We start from the raw sequence: 11,026 nt of genomic DNA on the forward strand, positions 1-11,026 counted from the left end.
TTGCCTGAACCATTTCTAAAATTTTGTAACGCTATTTGTAAGAATGGATTTCCAGCCGTTCCAAAATCGTTCTAAAAACTGCTCCAAATAAGTCTGACATCCTACAAATAGTTCCAAACACAAAAAAAAAAAAATCATTCCTAAACCCGCTCCAAATCTCACATTTTTTTTGTAGTGAATTAGAATATTTATTAATTATGTTAGATGGACAAGCACAAATTATTTTTAATCTAATAAAAATATATTTCTAATTTTCTTCAACTATTAGAAAATTTAAAAAATCAATGATTAATATAAGATAAAAATATATATAATAATGACTATAATAATAATAATAATTATAAAATTACAAAGCATGTTTTTCATTAAATTAATATAATGTTAGGAGTATTCCACTTTATATTTTTGTTATACGTCTAATATTAAATTAGTGGTAACATAATTAGTGAACATATAATCTTGGTATAAATATATATATACTCCCTAATAAATATATAAAATATTTTGAATTGTTAGAAAATTACAAATTGATATTAATGTATGACAATAAAATTCAAATGCATTATATACATTAATTTTACACAACAATAATTAAAAAAATACTAAATTATTGAATATGCTTATTTTTAGATAGATATTGAAATACTATACTTCTATGATGATATACAATTAAAATATGAGATATTGCTTGAAAATAATTTTAATATATTATAGGTATTTTTTTTATGAACTTGATATATTGTTATATGTGCAGTTAAATATATAAAAATAAAAAACAATAGAAAATCGGCTCATGAGCTTTCGAACAAAAATATGTTGGCTCGACCTCAAAAATGTTTGAGCTCGAGCTGAGCTCAGTTAAGCCAGCTTACGAACCGACTTAACTCATCTATCACCTCTAATTATAGCACAGTCTTTAACTTTTAAGGAGCTTTGGGAAGGCTGATTAGACTGAATAATCTTTTCCCTTGTTTCCAGTTCCATTGAGTAGATATTTTTGTTAATTGTACATGGGCGATTCTTTATTTCTAATGAACGAGGAGGGGTTCACGTCAAACCCCCTGCTTAAGAGCATGCAACGTTCTATATGAATATTAACTAATATTCTAGCAAATTATCAAACGGAAAGTAGAGAGGTTATTCATAATAAATTCCCACCTAACATTAACTTAGATCCAAATTCAATCTTAGGCCCGACAACCTTATAGCTGAGTTTGGATTTGGTTTCGATCCATTCCCAAAATGGGCCAAAACCAATGCGTGTTTGGATTTCATTTTTGGACACCTTATATGGTTTTTGCTTTTCTTTCTTTCTTTTGCTTTTTTTTGTGTTTCGGCCTTCACAAGGGGTAGCCCAAAAAATGATAATTTAAGTTATATGTATATATATAAAAAAATTTAAAAAAATATAAAAATAGAAAAATCAAAATAAATCGTCGATGGACGGAAGGGTGGGGTATCATAATGCTCATCATCAAACGGGCTTTCCAGGGGTGCTAGATTCCCGTAGAGAGGTGGTCGGACGATTGAAAATAAAACCGATAGAAGATGGGGGCGCGGTTAAGGTTTCTTGAGCAAAAAAATAAATATAACTGGCCAATGGATTGGAGATTTTTGGTGGGTGAGGTATCACAAAGTCTCATCTTTTGCAATTTCAAGGTCTGCTGATGTTTCGCCAACAGCACCAAAATATTTAGCTAGTTGTTAAACTAGACTGTCCATGCAGAAATATCATCACACATGCAGCTGCAAACACAATCTCAGCACCTCTGACGTGATATATTGTACAATTCATAATCGGTCTCCCAAAAGTTATAGGAACTAAAAACCAGCAAATTCACGTTAGAAACATTAGGCCTCTGTGAGCGCATAATGAACTCAGAGACATGCCATAGGGAGATATTGTTTCCATTATTACGAGCAAAAACAAAACTTGGTATTATTCAGTAAAAGATATATTTCAAAATTCTTAAGCAATCTTCAACCATGTCATTAGTTATCAGATAGTAGGAAGACCAACATATTTCTCCACTGCGAAATATCTAGCAATAGGAAAATCCTATGTCTATGATCAGCTCATGGAATTACCTCATAAAACCATCACGATACATCAGAGGGCTACAGATAAAGGCATGTTTACAATATCACCAATCAGGTTTCTCTGTTATCATATACTATCAGTTGTATGCTAAGCCAATTCAGAAAATTTATCCAAGAACCACATGCTGCGAACCAGAAAAGCAAGTTTAAATTATCATAGCAACCCCTGAAAGAGAAGATTACTAGTACAGGATAAAAAGAATATTAAACACCAATAAGACAGCACATTCTCAGAGGTCTGCGAAGGATCTGATTCTTTTTTCAATGTTTCACCCCTTCCACGAGTGCCAGTATTCTGGCCTTTCCTGTCGGATGCTGCTGCATCTGTCCTACATGGGCACAACAAGGGTGACGCTGACCCAAATTTGGATTTTAAGAGTTCAATTTCCTTCAAAAGTCTCAAGATTTCCTCACTCTTTTTTACTGATTCAGATTCCATCTTGCCGAAGTCAATTCTTAAACTTTCATTTATGATCTGTAATTCCTCTGCTCTGTTTACAAGTGCCTGAAACCTTTCATTTGCATGCTCAACTTCATCACTTTTCTTCCTTAATTGTTTACTGTAGTCGCTCTCCATCATTTTGAACTGGTTCCAAACGAAATTCTTTTCTCTCAAGAGAGCAGAAATCTCAGAGTTCTCTGATTTACATTTCTCAATTTCATTTTTTAGCTTCCTCACCTCATTTTGAAGTGCCTTGTTTCGCGAGCCTTCCCCTTTATTACTAAAATCATCTGATGTATCCTGGAAATTATATTGACTACTTTTTTAGAAGAAAGATACATACAAATAAATGAAAAATCAATTGGACAACCATAAAACATAAAATAAATAAAGAGCATACTTTTGGATCAGAACATTTCTGAGAGAGATAGTCAGACCATTCTCTAAAGTCAGCCAACTCATTGTCCGCATTCTCTATATTCCACAGAAAACAAGATATAAAGATAAGAATAATAAAAAAGAAACAAAACCATAAATTTCCCCATCTAAATTTGATGTTAGAGGAAAAACTGCCAAAACTAAGAGGTAACAATGGAGATGGTCAGCATGAGCATGCTGAGTAGCTAAGACTTCCTTATGGATCTCAGTGTATTGAGCCTCTAACTAGACCACTTTCAGACCTTTGAATAAGCAGTTTGCACTATTAAAGCAAGGCAACATTATGCTCAGAGAATTAGTGGCAAAAAGAATATAGACATGCAAAAGCTGTAAGTATATTCCAGCAAGTTATCCAATATTCCAATTGTATGCTGGTATTCTACTCGGTTCTAAATGCATGCTATGCCCATAGTTAATTGAACCCTTCTATTAACAGAATTCTCAACATTACTTAGAATTGACAAATGAAAAGTCTTCCACTACACTTCTAAAAATCCAACAGAGAATGAATATTATAAAAAAATCACCAATCACAAACAGAAAAATAAAGAAACTAATGCTACATTTGGATCTTGGATTTTGGCGACTGAAGTACTGAGAGAACATATTTTTTCGCTTCAAATGTTGTAATTTGTACTTTATGTTTTAGACACTGTCTCCTAATTTACCTTTTTCTCACTAAAATCAATGGGTAAACATAGTCTCAACGTTTTTCAGGTGAAAGCAAATAGAAAGAGAAAGAAAAACTAACCATATCTATGCTTGTAAATGAAAGCCTCCCTGTCCTTCAAACCCAAATAAGTTCCGCTTTCGCAGACTCAACTTTCTGCTCCATTTTCATCTGCACCAAAAATTCCCAATTATTCATAATTTTTCAACCCTAATTCAACTCCCACACAAAAAATTAGACTTCACACAACCAAGGAAATTACCTTATAAATAACTTGGTGCAAAGATTTTCGTCTTTCTTCAAGAAACCGCCTATCTTTCTGCAGATTCTGGGATAACGTCACTAATGCGTTGAAAACTTTATCCCATTTTTTCTCTCGGCCGGCGGCCTTGTCGCTCGATTTGCGTTTCCCCATTCCAGATAAGATGAAATGTAATAAAACAGAGTAAGCAACAAACAGGAGAATAATGTAGTAGGAATTTGGGATATCACAGAGAAGAAGAAGAAGAAATCGCAGAGAGAGAGACAAAGTGAACGTTGGATCGAAATGAAGCCCAACGCCAACGGTCGGAATTAGGAATTTGGGATATTGCAGAGAAGAAGAAGAAGAAATCGCAGAGAGAGAGAGAGACAAAGTGAACGTTGGATCGAAATGAAGCCCAACGCCAACGGTCGGAATTTTGAAGAGGCAGCTTCCCCCCGCCCTCCTCACGAGGAATGGGCTGTAAACAACTTTAGGGGAACCAATATGTATAAAAATAAATAAAATTTATGTATAATTCAATAAAATTATAAAATTTTGCAACCAATATGTAAAAACATAAAATTTATTTAGTTTTTAAAATAATAAATTATAAGAGACTCCCTTAAAGTTTGTTATTATTACAAATACCCATTTATTGTTCGAAAAATTATAAACAACTCTTTAAAATTAATGAATGTCCAACAAATACCCCTTATTGACAGCCGTTAATTTTATGTGAGCATTTGTTAGATGATCATTAATTCTAATATGATGTTTGAAAATTTTAAATCATTAAAAAGATATTTATAATTAGACAAATTTTATGAGAACTATTTATACTTTCACTTTTTTTTAAATATGAATAATATAATTAAAATTAATAAATATGAATAAAACATAATTTGGTATAAATCTATTTCTGTTTCTACAATAATTGAAATATAAATTCATGACACCACCCCATTTTTATTTCAGAACAAATCTATTGATTCTTTGGCTTGAGCTAGAAGGGGTCCTAAATAAGAGTCTCCCTCTAGAAGCTAAAAGGGGCTATCATAAGCACATTGTAATTCTTTACGCATTCGATTGTCGAGGCATATCAATATTTGTCAAGAAAGATATAGGAAATGTTATGTTGTATTGCAATTGATTTCTCTTTAATGACAGTCTTGGAGTAACTAGTGACACCGTTTGGGGTGTGGAAAATAAGAAGATTCTGTCAATTCTGAAAAATTATTGTAGAACAGAAATCTTCCATAAGGGGATAAAGCGCGAGGAGCGTAAAAGCTTCGCTAGAGTGGGTGATCCGGCTCGAATTCAGCGATCCCGAGACACGATTTCATCACAGATAGCTAACTCCTCCAAGATCAGATTTTGAGTTCCCTGAGAATAAGACAAGAACTGTGAGCTCGTCGGGCACGTCCCCGACAATGACCCTCCGACGCTCAAGTTAGGTTGATCGAGAGAAAAGTGTGCGATCACAAGGTTCGATCTCAATAAATGCAGAACAGTTACCTTTAATGACGGCATTTCGGATCTATATATATGGCTCAACAGGGTAGCGCTGACCGGCGCTGACCAGACACGTGGTCTCATCCTACTGGCCGGCGTCCATGATCAGACGACTATAATTGTCCGGGTCTTCGAGGGCAGACGGATTCGGGTCGGGTCCTTGCGACTCGACTGATGGAAGAGGCGCGGATCCTTGCTTAAATGACTATAATGCTCTTAATGAAGGGCATTCTTAGCATTTTTCTTGTATCTCCTCTTAATCACACATCAGTGGGTAAGGGATCCTTCTTTGAGAGATTTCACTACATATGAGATTTTCTTGAAAATGAATTGATGTTAGGGTTTTGATTGCAGATGCCTTTATATTCATCCCACGTTGCGGATGACCATTGCCTTTAACACAATTGTATGTGTTTTTTTTATTCTTTAACATACAATTTAAAATTTCATAAATCAACAAAAGTGTAAAAAATTGTGGGTACTTAATAAAAAAAATAGTTGTATGTAAAACATGTGCATAAATTTTTTTAAAATATAAATAATTATATATCATTTACTAAAAATTTTTATTGTATGAAAAATGACAATCTAAAATTATTATAATTTAAAAAAATAAAAGATAATACTTAGAGTATGAGAAAGAGAAAAAAAATAATAATTTAAAAAAAATAATCTTTGCCATTTATATATAGCGGAAGAAATTTGAACATTAGTGGGTGAAGAAAAAATAAATAAATTCCAAACTATGAAAAAAGAATACGTCAAAAGAGTTGTTCTCCCTTAATTTATACTTTATTATAATGAAAAATTTTATTTATTGTCTCGACTTTTTTTTGATATGCTAATTTTTTTAATTTTAGAATTATTTATATTTTTTTCTCAACCTCCAAGTCTCTCTCTTCCCCACTATTTTTCTCAATAACTTCTCACAATTTTTATTATTTTATTATTTTTGTTTAATATTTAACTAACATATATATTTTTAAAAAGTAATATTTTAATATTTAAGTTTTAAAATTAATTGTACATACATAAAGTGCGGCATAAATTATTATAAAATAAAAAAATAAAAAATATGGGGGGAGGGAACACAATGCCCTAACATATAAAAACAACTAGTAACAAACTTTTTCCATATAATGAATTTTATTCATATTTATTAATTTTAATTATATTATTCATATTTTAAAAAGGAAGTTAATTCTCATAAAATTTGTCTAATTACAAATATTTTTTATTATTTAAAAATTTTCAAACATTTTATTAGAATTAATGATCATCTAATAAATGCTCATATAGAATTAACGACTGTCAAGAAGGGGTATTTGTTGAACACTTATTAATTTCAAGGAGGTGCTTATAATTTTTCGAACAATGAATAGGTATTAATAATCATAACAAATTTTAAAAGAGTCTCTTGTAATTTATTATTTTAAAAATTATATAAATGTTATTTTTTTACATATTGGTTCCAAAAATTTGTAATTTTATTGAATTAATAAATTTTATTTATTTTTATATACTGGTAACTCTAAAGCTGTTTACAGCCCAACACCACACACAGTGAAGGGGCTCAAGTGACTTCCTCGTGAGGAGAGAGGTCGGGGGAAGCTGCCGCTTACCGCTTATAATTGAAAATTCCGACCGTTGGAGGTGTTTACAGCCCATTACCACAGTCGACTCAAGTGACTTCCTCGTGAGGAGGGGGTGGGGGGGAAGGAGGGGGGGTGGGGAGGGTGGGAGGTGCCGCTTGTAATTGAAAATTCCGACCGTTGGAGGTGTTTACAGCCGAATACCACAGTCGAGGGACTCAAGTGACTTCCTTGCTTGTTGCTTACTCTGTTTTATCACATTTCATCTTATCTGGAATGGGGAAACGCAAATCCCCCGACAAGGCCGCCGGCCGCGAGAAAGAATGGGATAGAGTTTTCAACGCTTTAGTGACGTTATCCCAGAATCTGCAGAAAGATAGGCGGTTTCTTGAAGAAAGACGAAAATCTTTGCACCAAGTTATTTATAAGGTAATTTCCTTGGTTGTGTGAAGTCTAATTTTTTGTGTGGCAGTTGAATTAGGGTTGAAAAATTATGAATAATTGGGAATTTTTGGTGCAGATGAAAAAGGAGCAGAAAGTTGAGTCTGCAAAAGCGGAACTTATGTTGGGTTTGAAGGACAGGGAGGCTTTCACTTACAAGCAAAGATATGGTTAGTTTTTCCTTCTCTTTCTATTTGCTTTCACCTGAAAAACGATGAGACTATGTTTACCCATTGATTTTAGTGAGGAAAAGGTAAATTCGAAGACAGTGTCTAAAACATAAAGTACAAGTTACAATGTTTGAAGCGAAAAAATATGTTCGGTTCAGTACTTCAGTCCCCAAAATCCAAGATCCAAACGTAGCATTAGTTTCTTTATCTTCCTGTTCGTGATTGGTGATTTTCTGTTCGACAGGAAAGGCAAGAATACTGTCACTCGTGGAAGGGGTGAAACATCAAAAAAAGAATCAGATCCTTTGCAGACCTCTAAGAAGGTGACTGTCTTATTGGTGTTTAATATCCTTTTTATGCTGTACTGGTAATCTTCTCTTTCAGGGGTTGCTATGATAATTTAAACTTGCTTTTCTGGTTCGCAGCATGTGGTTCTTGGATAAATTTTCTGAATTGGCATAGCATACAACTGATAGTATATGATAACAGAGGAAACCTGATTGGTGATATTGTAAACATGCTTTTATCTATAGCCCTCTGATGTATCGTGATGGTTTTATGAGATAATTCCATGGGCTGATCGTAGACATAGGATTTTCCTATTGCTAGATATTTCACAGTGGAGAAATATGTTGGGCTGATCGTAGACATAGGTTAAACTTATTTTTTTCCTGCTTGAATTATTTGCTTCAGTTGGGTAAAAGTATTTCTCTGCTTGAAAAGTATGTTATTAGGTTTTCTCTGCTTGAATTATTTGCTTCAGTTGGGTAGAAATATGTCAAAGTTTACAAGTCAGTGTTGACACAGAAAAGAATTATTGCTTGTAAAAGGAGTTGTTCGTTTTGTCCTTGTTTAAATCTTCCCCTGTGATTATGCAAAACTTTCTGAAACTATTTAATCATTTTGACTTGTGAATTGTACTTCACTTAAGTAGTTTAAGGTTTTCTTGTAGCATGGAGTAATGAGGTGTTTAATCTGCCTTTTGCAAATCTGCAGATGGCTCATAGAAAGCGAAGTGCTCGTAAGTCAACTGAAGGAAAGGCCCCTTGGCAGCAATTCAATAGAAAGGTATCTCCGCATTCCTTATTCTGTTATGCTTAGATGTGCTTGCATGCAAATGATATGTTGCAAATGTGCAGATGGCTCATAGAAAGCGAAGTGCTCGTAAGTCAAGTGAAGGAAAGGCCCCTAGGCAGCAATTCAATCTACAGGTATCTCCGCGTTCCTTATTCTGTTATGCTTAGATATGCATGCATGCAAAATGATATGTTGCAAATCTGCAGATGGCTCATAGAAAGCGAAGTGCTCGTAAGTCAAGTGAAGGAAAGGCCCGTAGGCTGGCTCGTAAGTCAAGTGAAGGAAAGGCCCGTAGGCTGCAATTCAATCTAAAGGTATCTCCGCATTCCTTATTTTGTTATGCTCAGATATGCATGCATGCAAAATGATATGTTGCACCCTTTGGAAATACTGGGCTAACACCCAATTCCTGCGAAATATATTTTTGTTGCACCTTTGCCCTTTTCTGAATATGATGTTTCCATGGAGGAAAAGTAGTATAGTTGTGGTATTGAGCTCACCTTGAATACTTTTTTAACAAACAAGAACCTAGCTAGGGAAGAGGCTTTACATCTGCCTAAAATATAGGATACTTATTTTCAGTTTTACTTAGTTAATTTTTTGGCTCAACATTTTCCAATCTGTTATTAATTGGATTTTGTATCAAAAGTCCATGATATATATTGTCGTTTGGTCAAAGCAAAATCCAAACATATGCATTATGTTGAGCAAAAAATTTAGTCAAGGCAAAACCCTCTTCCATGGTTCTTTATTTGTCGAAAAGTTTCTAGGATACCACACTTAGAATGCTTTTCCTCCACTAGAACACCATTAATCAGAGATTCCGGGCTTATATTAGAAGAGCTCGAATCAGTAGTTTGGACTATGACAACTTGACCTTATCTACCATCTTTTTCATTGTTTTGCCCGCTTATGATTGAAAATTCCGACCATTGGAGGCTTCATTTCGATCCAACGTTCACTTTGCCTCCCTCTGCGATTTCTTCTTCTTCTCTGTGATATCCCAAAGTCCTACGACATTATTCTCCCGTTTGTTGCTTACTCTGTTTTATCACATTTCATCTTATCTGGAATGGGGAAACGCAAATCCCCCGACAAGGCCGCCGGCCGCGAGAAAGAATGGGATAGAGTTTTCAACGCTTTAGTGACGTTATCCCAGAATCTGCAGAAAGATAGGCGGTTTCTTGAAGAAAGACGAAAATCTTTGCACCAAGTTATTTATAAGGTAATTTCCTTGGTTGTGTGAAGTCTAATTTTTTGTGTGGGAGTTGAATTAGGGTTGAAAAATTATGAATAATTGGGAATTTTTGGTGCAGATGAAAAAGGAGCAGAAAGTTGAGTCTGCAAAAGCGGAACTTATGTTGGGTTTGAAGGACAGGGAGGCTTTCACTTACAAGCAAAGATATGGTTAGTTTTTCCTTCTCTTTCTATTTGCTTCCACCTGAAAAACGTTGGGACTATGTTTACCCATTGATTTTAGTGAGGAAAAGGTAAATTCGAAGACAGTGTATAAAACATAAAGTACAAGTTACAATGTTTGAAGTGTAGAAATATGTTCGGTTCAGTACTTCAGTCGCCAAAATCCAAGATCCAAACGTAGCGTTAGTTTCTTTATCTTTCTGTTCGTGATTGGTGATTTTCTGTCCGACAGGAAAGGCAAGAATACTGTCACACGTGGAAGGGGTGAAACATCGAAAAAAGAATCAGATCCTTTGCAGACCTCTGAGAAGGTGACTGTCTTATTGGTGTTTAATATCCTTTTTATGCGGTACTGGTAATCTTCTCTTTCAGGGGTTGCTATGATAATTTGAACTCGCTTTTCTGGTTCGCAGCATGTGGTTCTTGGATAAATTTTCTGAATTTGCATAGCATACAACTGATAGTATATGATAACCGAGAAACGTGATTGGTGGTATTGTAAACATGCTTTTATCTATAGCCCTCTGATGTATCGTGATGGTTTTATGAGGTAATTCCATGGGCTGATCGTAGACATAGGATTTTCCTATTGCTAGATATTTCGCAGTGGAGAAATATGTTGGGCCTGATCGTAGCATAGGTTAAACTTATTTTTTTCCTGCTTGAATTATTTGCTTCAGTTGGGTAAAAATATTTCTCTGCTTGAAAAGTATGTTATTAGGTATTTCTCTGCTTGAATTATTTGCTTCAGTTGGGTAGAAATATGTGAAAGTTTACAAGTCAGTGTTGACGGAGAAAAGAATTAATGCTTGTAAAAGGAGTTGTTCGTTTTGTCCTTGTTTAAATTTTCCCCTGTGATTCTGCAAAACTTTGTGAAACTATTTAATCATTTTGAGTTGTGAATTGTACTTCACTTAAGTA

The 11,026-nt window shown here is 34.3% G+C and overlaps 2 protein-coding genes across 21 annotated transcripts in view; one reads left to right on the forward strand and one right to left on the reverse strand.

The window, feature by feature from the left end:
* Window positions 2,134-3,789, reverse strand: LOC105167599. The gene is made up of 3 exons (XM_020695866.1): window positions 3,732-3,789; window positions 2,943-3,016; window positions 2,134-2,842 (listed from the first exon to the last, which is right to left on the reverse strand). The coding sequence occupies exon 3, from the start codon at window positions 2,678-2,680 to the stop codon at window positions 2,255-2,257; it is 426 nt and encodes a 141-aa protein (XP_020551525.1). The 5' UTR covers window positions 2,681-2,842; window positions 2,943-3,016; window positions 3,732-3,789; the 3' UTR covers window positions 2,134-2,254.
* The window catches only part of LOC105167531, a 16,905-nt gene continuing 13,115 nt past the window's right edge, over window positions 7,237-11,026 (forward strand). For 16 of the 20 annotated variants that reach the window (XR_002287704.1, XR_002287705.1, XM_020696369.1 and 13 more), the window contains exons 1-10: window positions 7,237-7,427; window positions 7,519-7,609; window positions 7,854-7,932; window positions 8,606-8,677; window positions 8,760-8,820; window positions 8,893-8,937; window positions 8,974-9,000; window positions 9,786-9,911; window positions 10,003-10,093; window positions 10,338-10,416. Coding sequence is in view for 18 of the 20 variants with exons in the window: in XM_020696369.1 (XP_020552028.1) it covers window positions 7,275-7,427; window positions 7,519-7,609; window positions 7,854-7,932; window positions 8,606-8,677; window positions 8,760-8,820; window positions 8,893-8,937; window positions 8,974-9,000; window positions 9,786-9,911; window positions 10,003-10,093; window positions 10,338-10,416 (824 nt within the window). In the remaining 2 variants the exon portion in view is untranslated. Of the gene's footprint in view, window positions 7,428-7,518; window positions 7,610-7,853; window positions 7,933-8,605; window positions 8,678-8,748; window positions 8,821-8,892; window positions 8,938-8,973; window positions 9,001-9,785; window positions 9,912-10,002; window positions 10,094-10,337; window positions 10,417-11,026 lie in introns of all 20 variants that reach the window. The other 4 variants (XM_020696374.1, XM_020696384.1, XM_020696385.1 and 1 more) reach the window with 4 other exon arrangements.

Source organism: Sesamum indicum, linkage group LG8 (assembly GCF_000512975.1).
Source record: "Sesamum indicum cultivar Zhongzhi No. 13 linkage group LG8, S_indicum_v1.0, whole genome shotgun sequence".
Lineage (NCBI taxonomy): Eukaryota > Viridiplantae > Streptophyta > Magnoliopsida > Lamiales > Pedaliaceae > Sesamum > Sesamum indicum.

Excerpts from the sequence above, each read along its gene's own strand:
- LOC105167599 (XM_020695866.1), bottom strand. The coding sequence starts at position 2,680 with ATGATGGAGAGCGACTACAGTAAACAATTAAGGAAGAAAAGTGATGAA.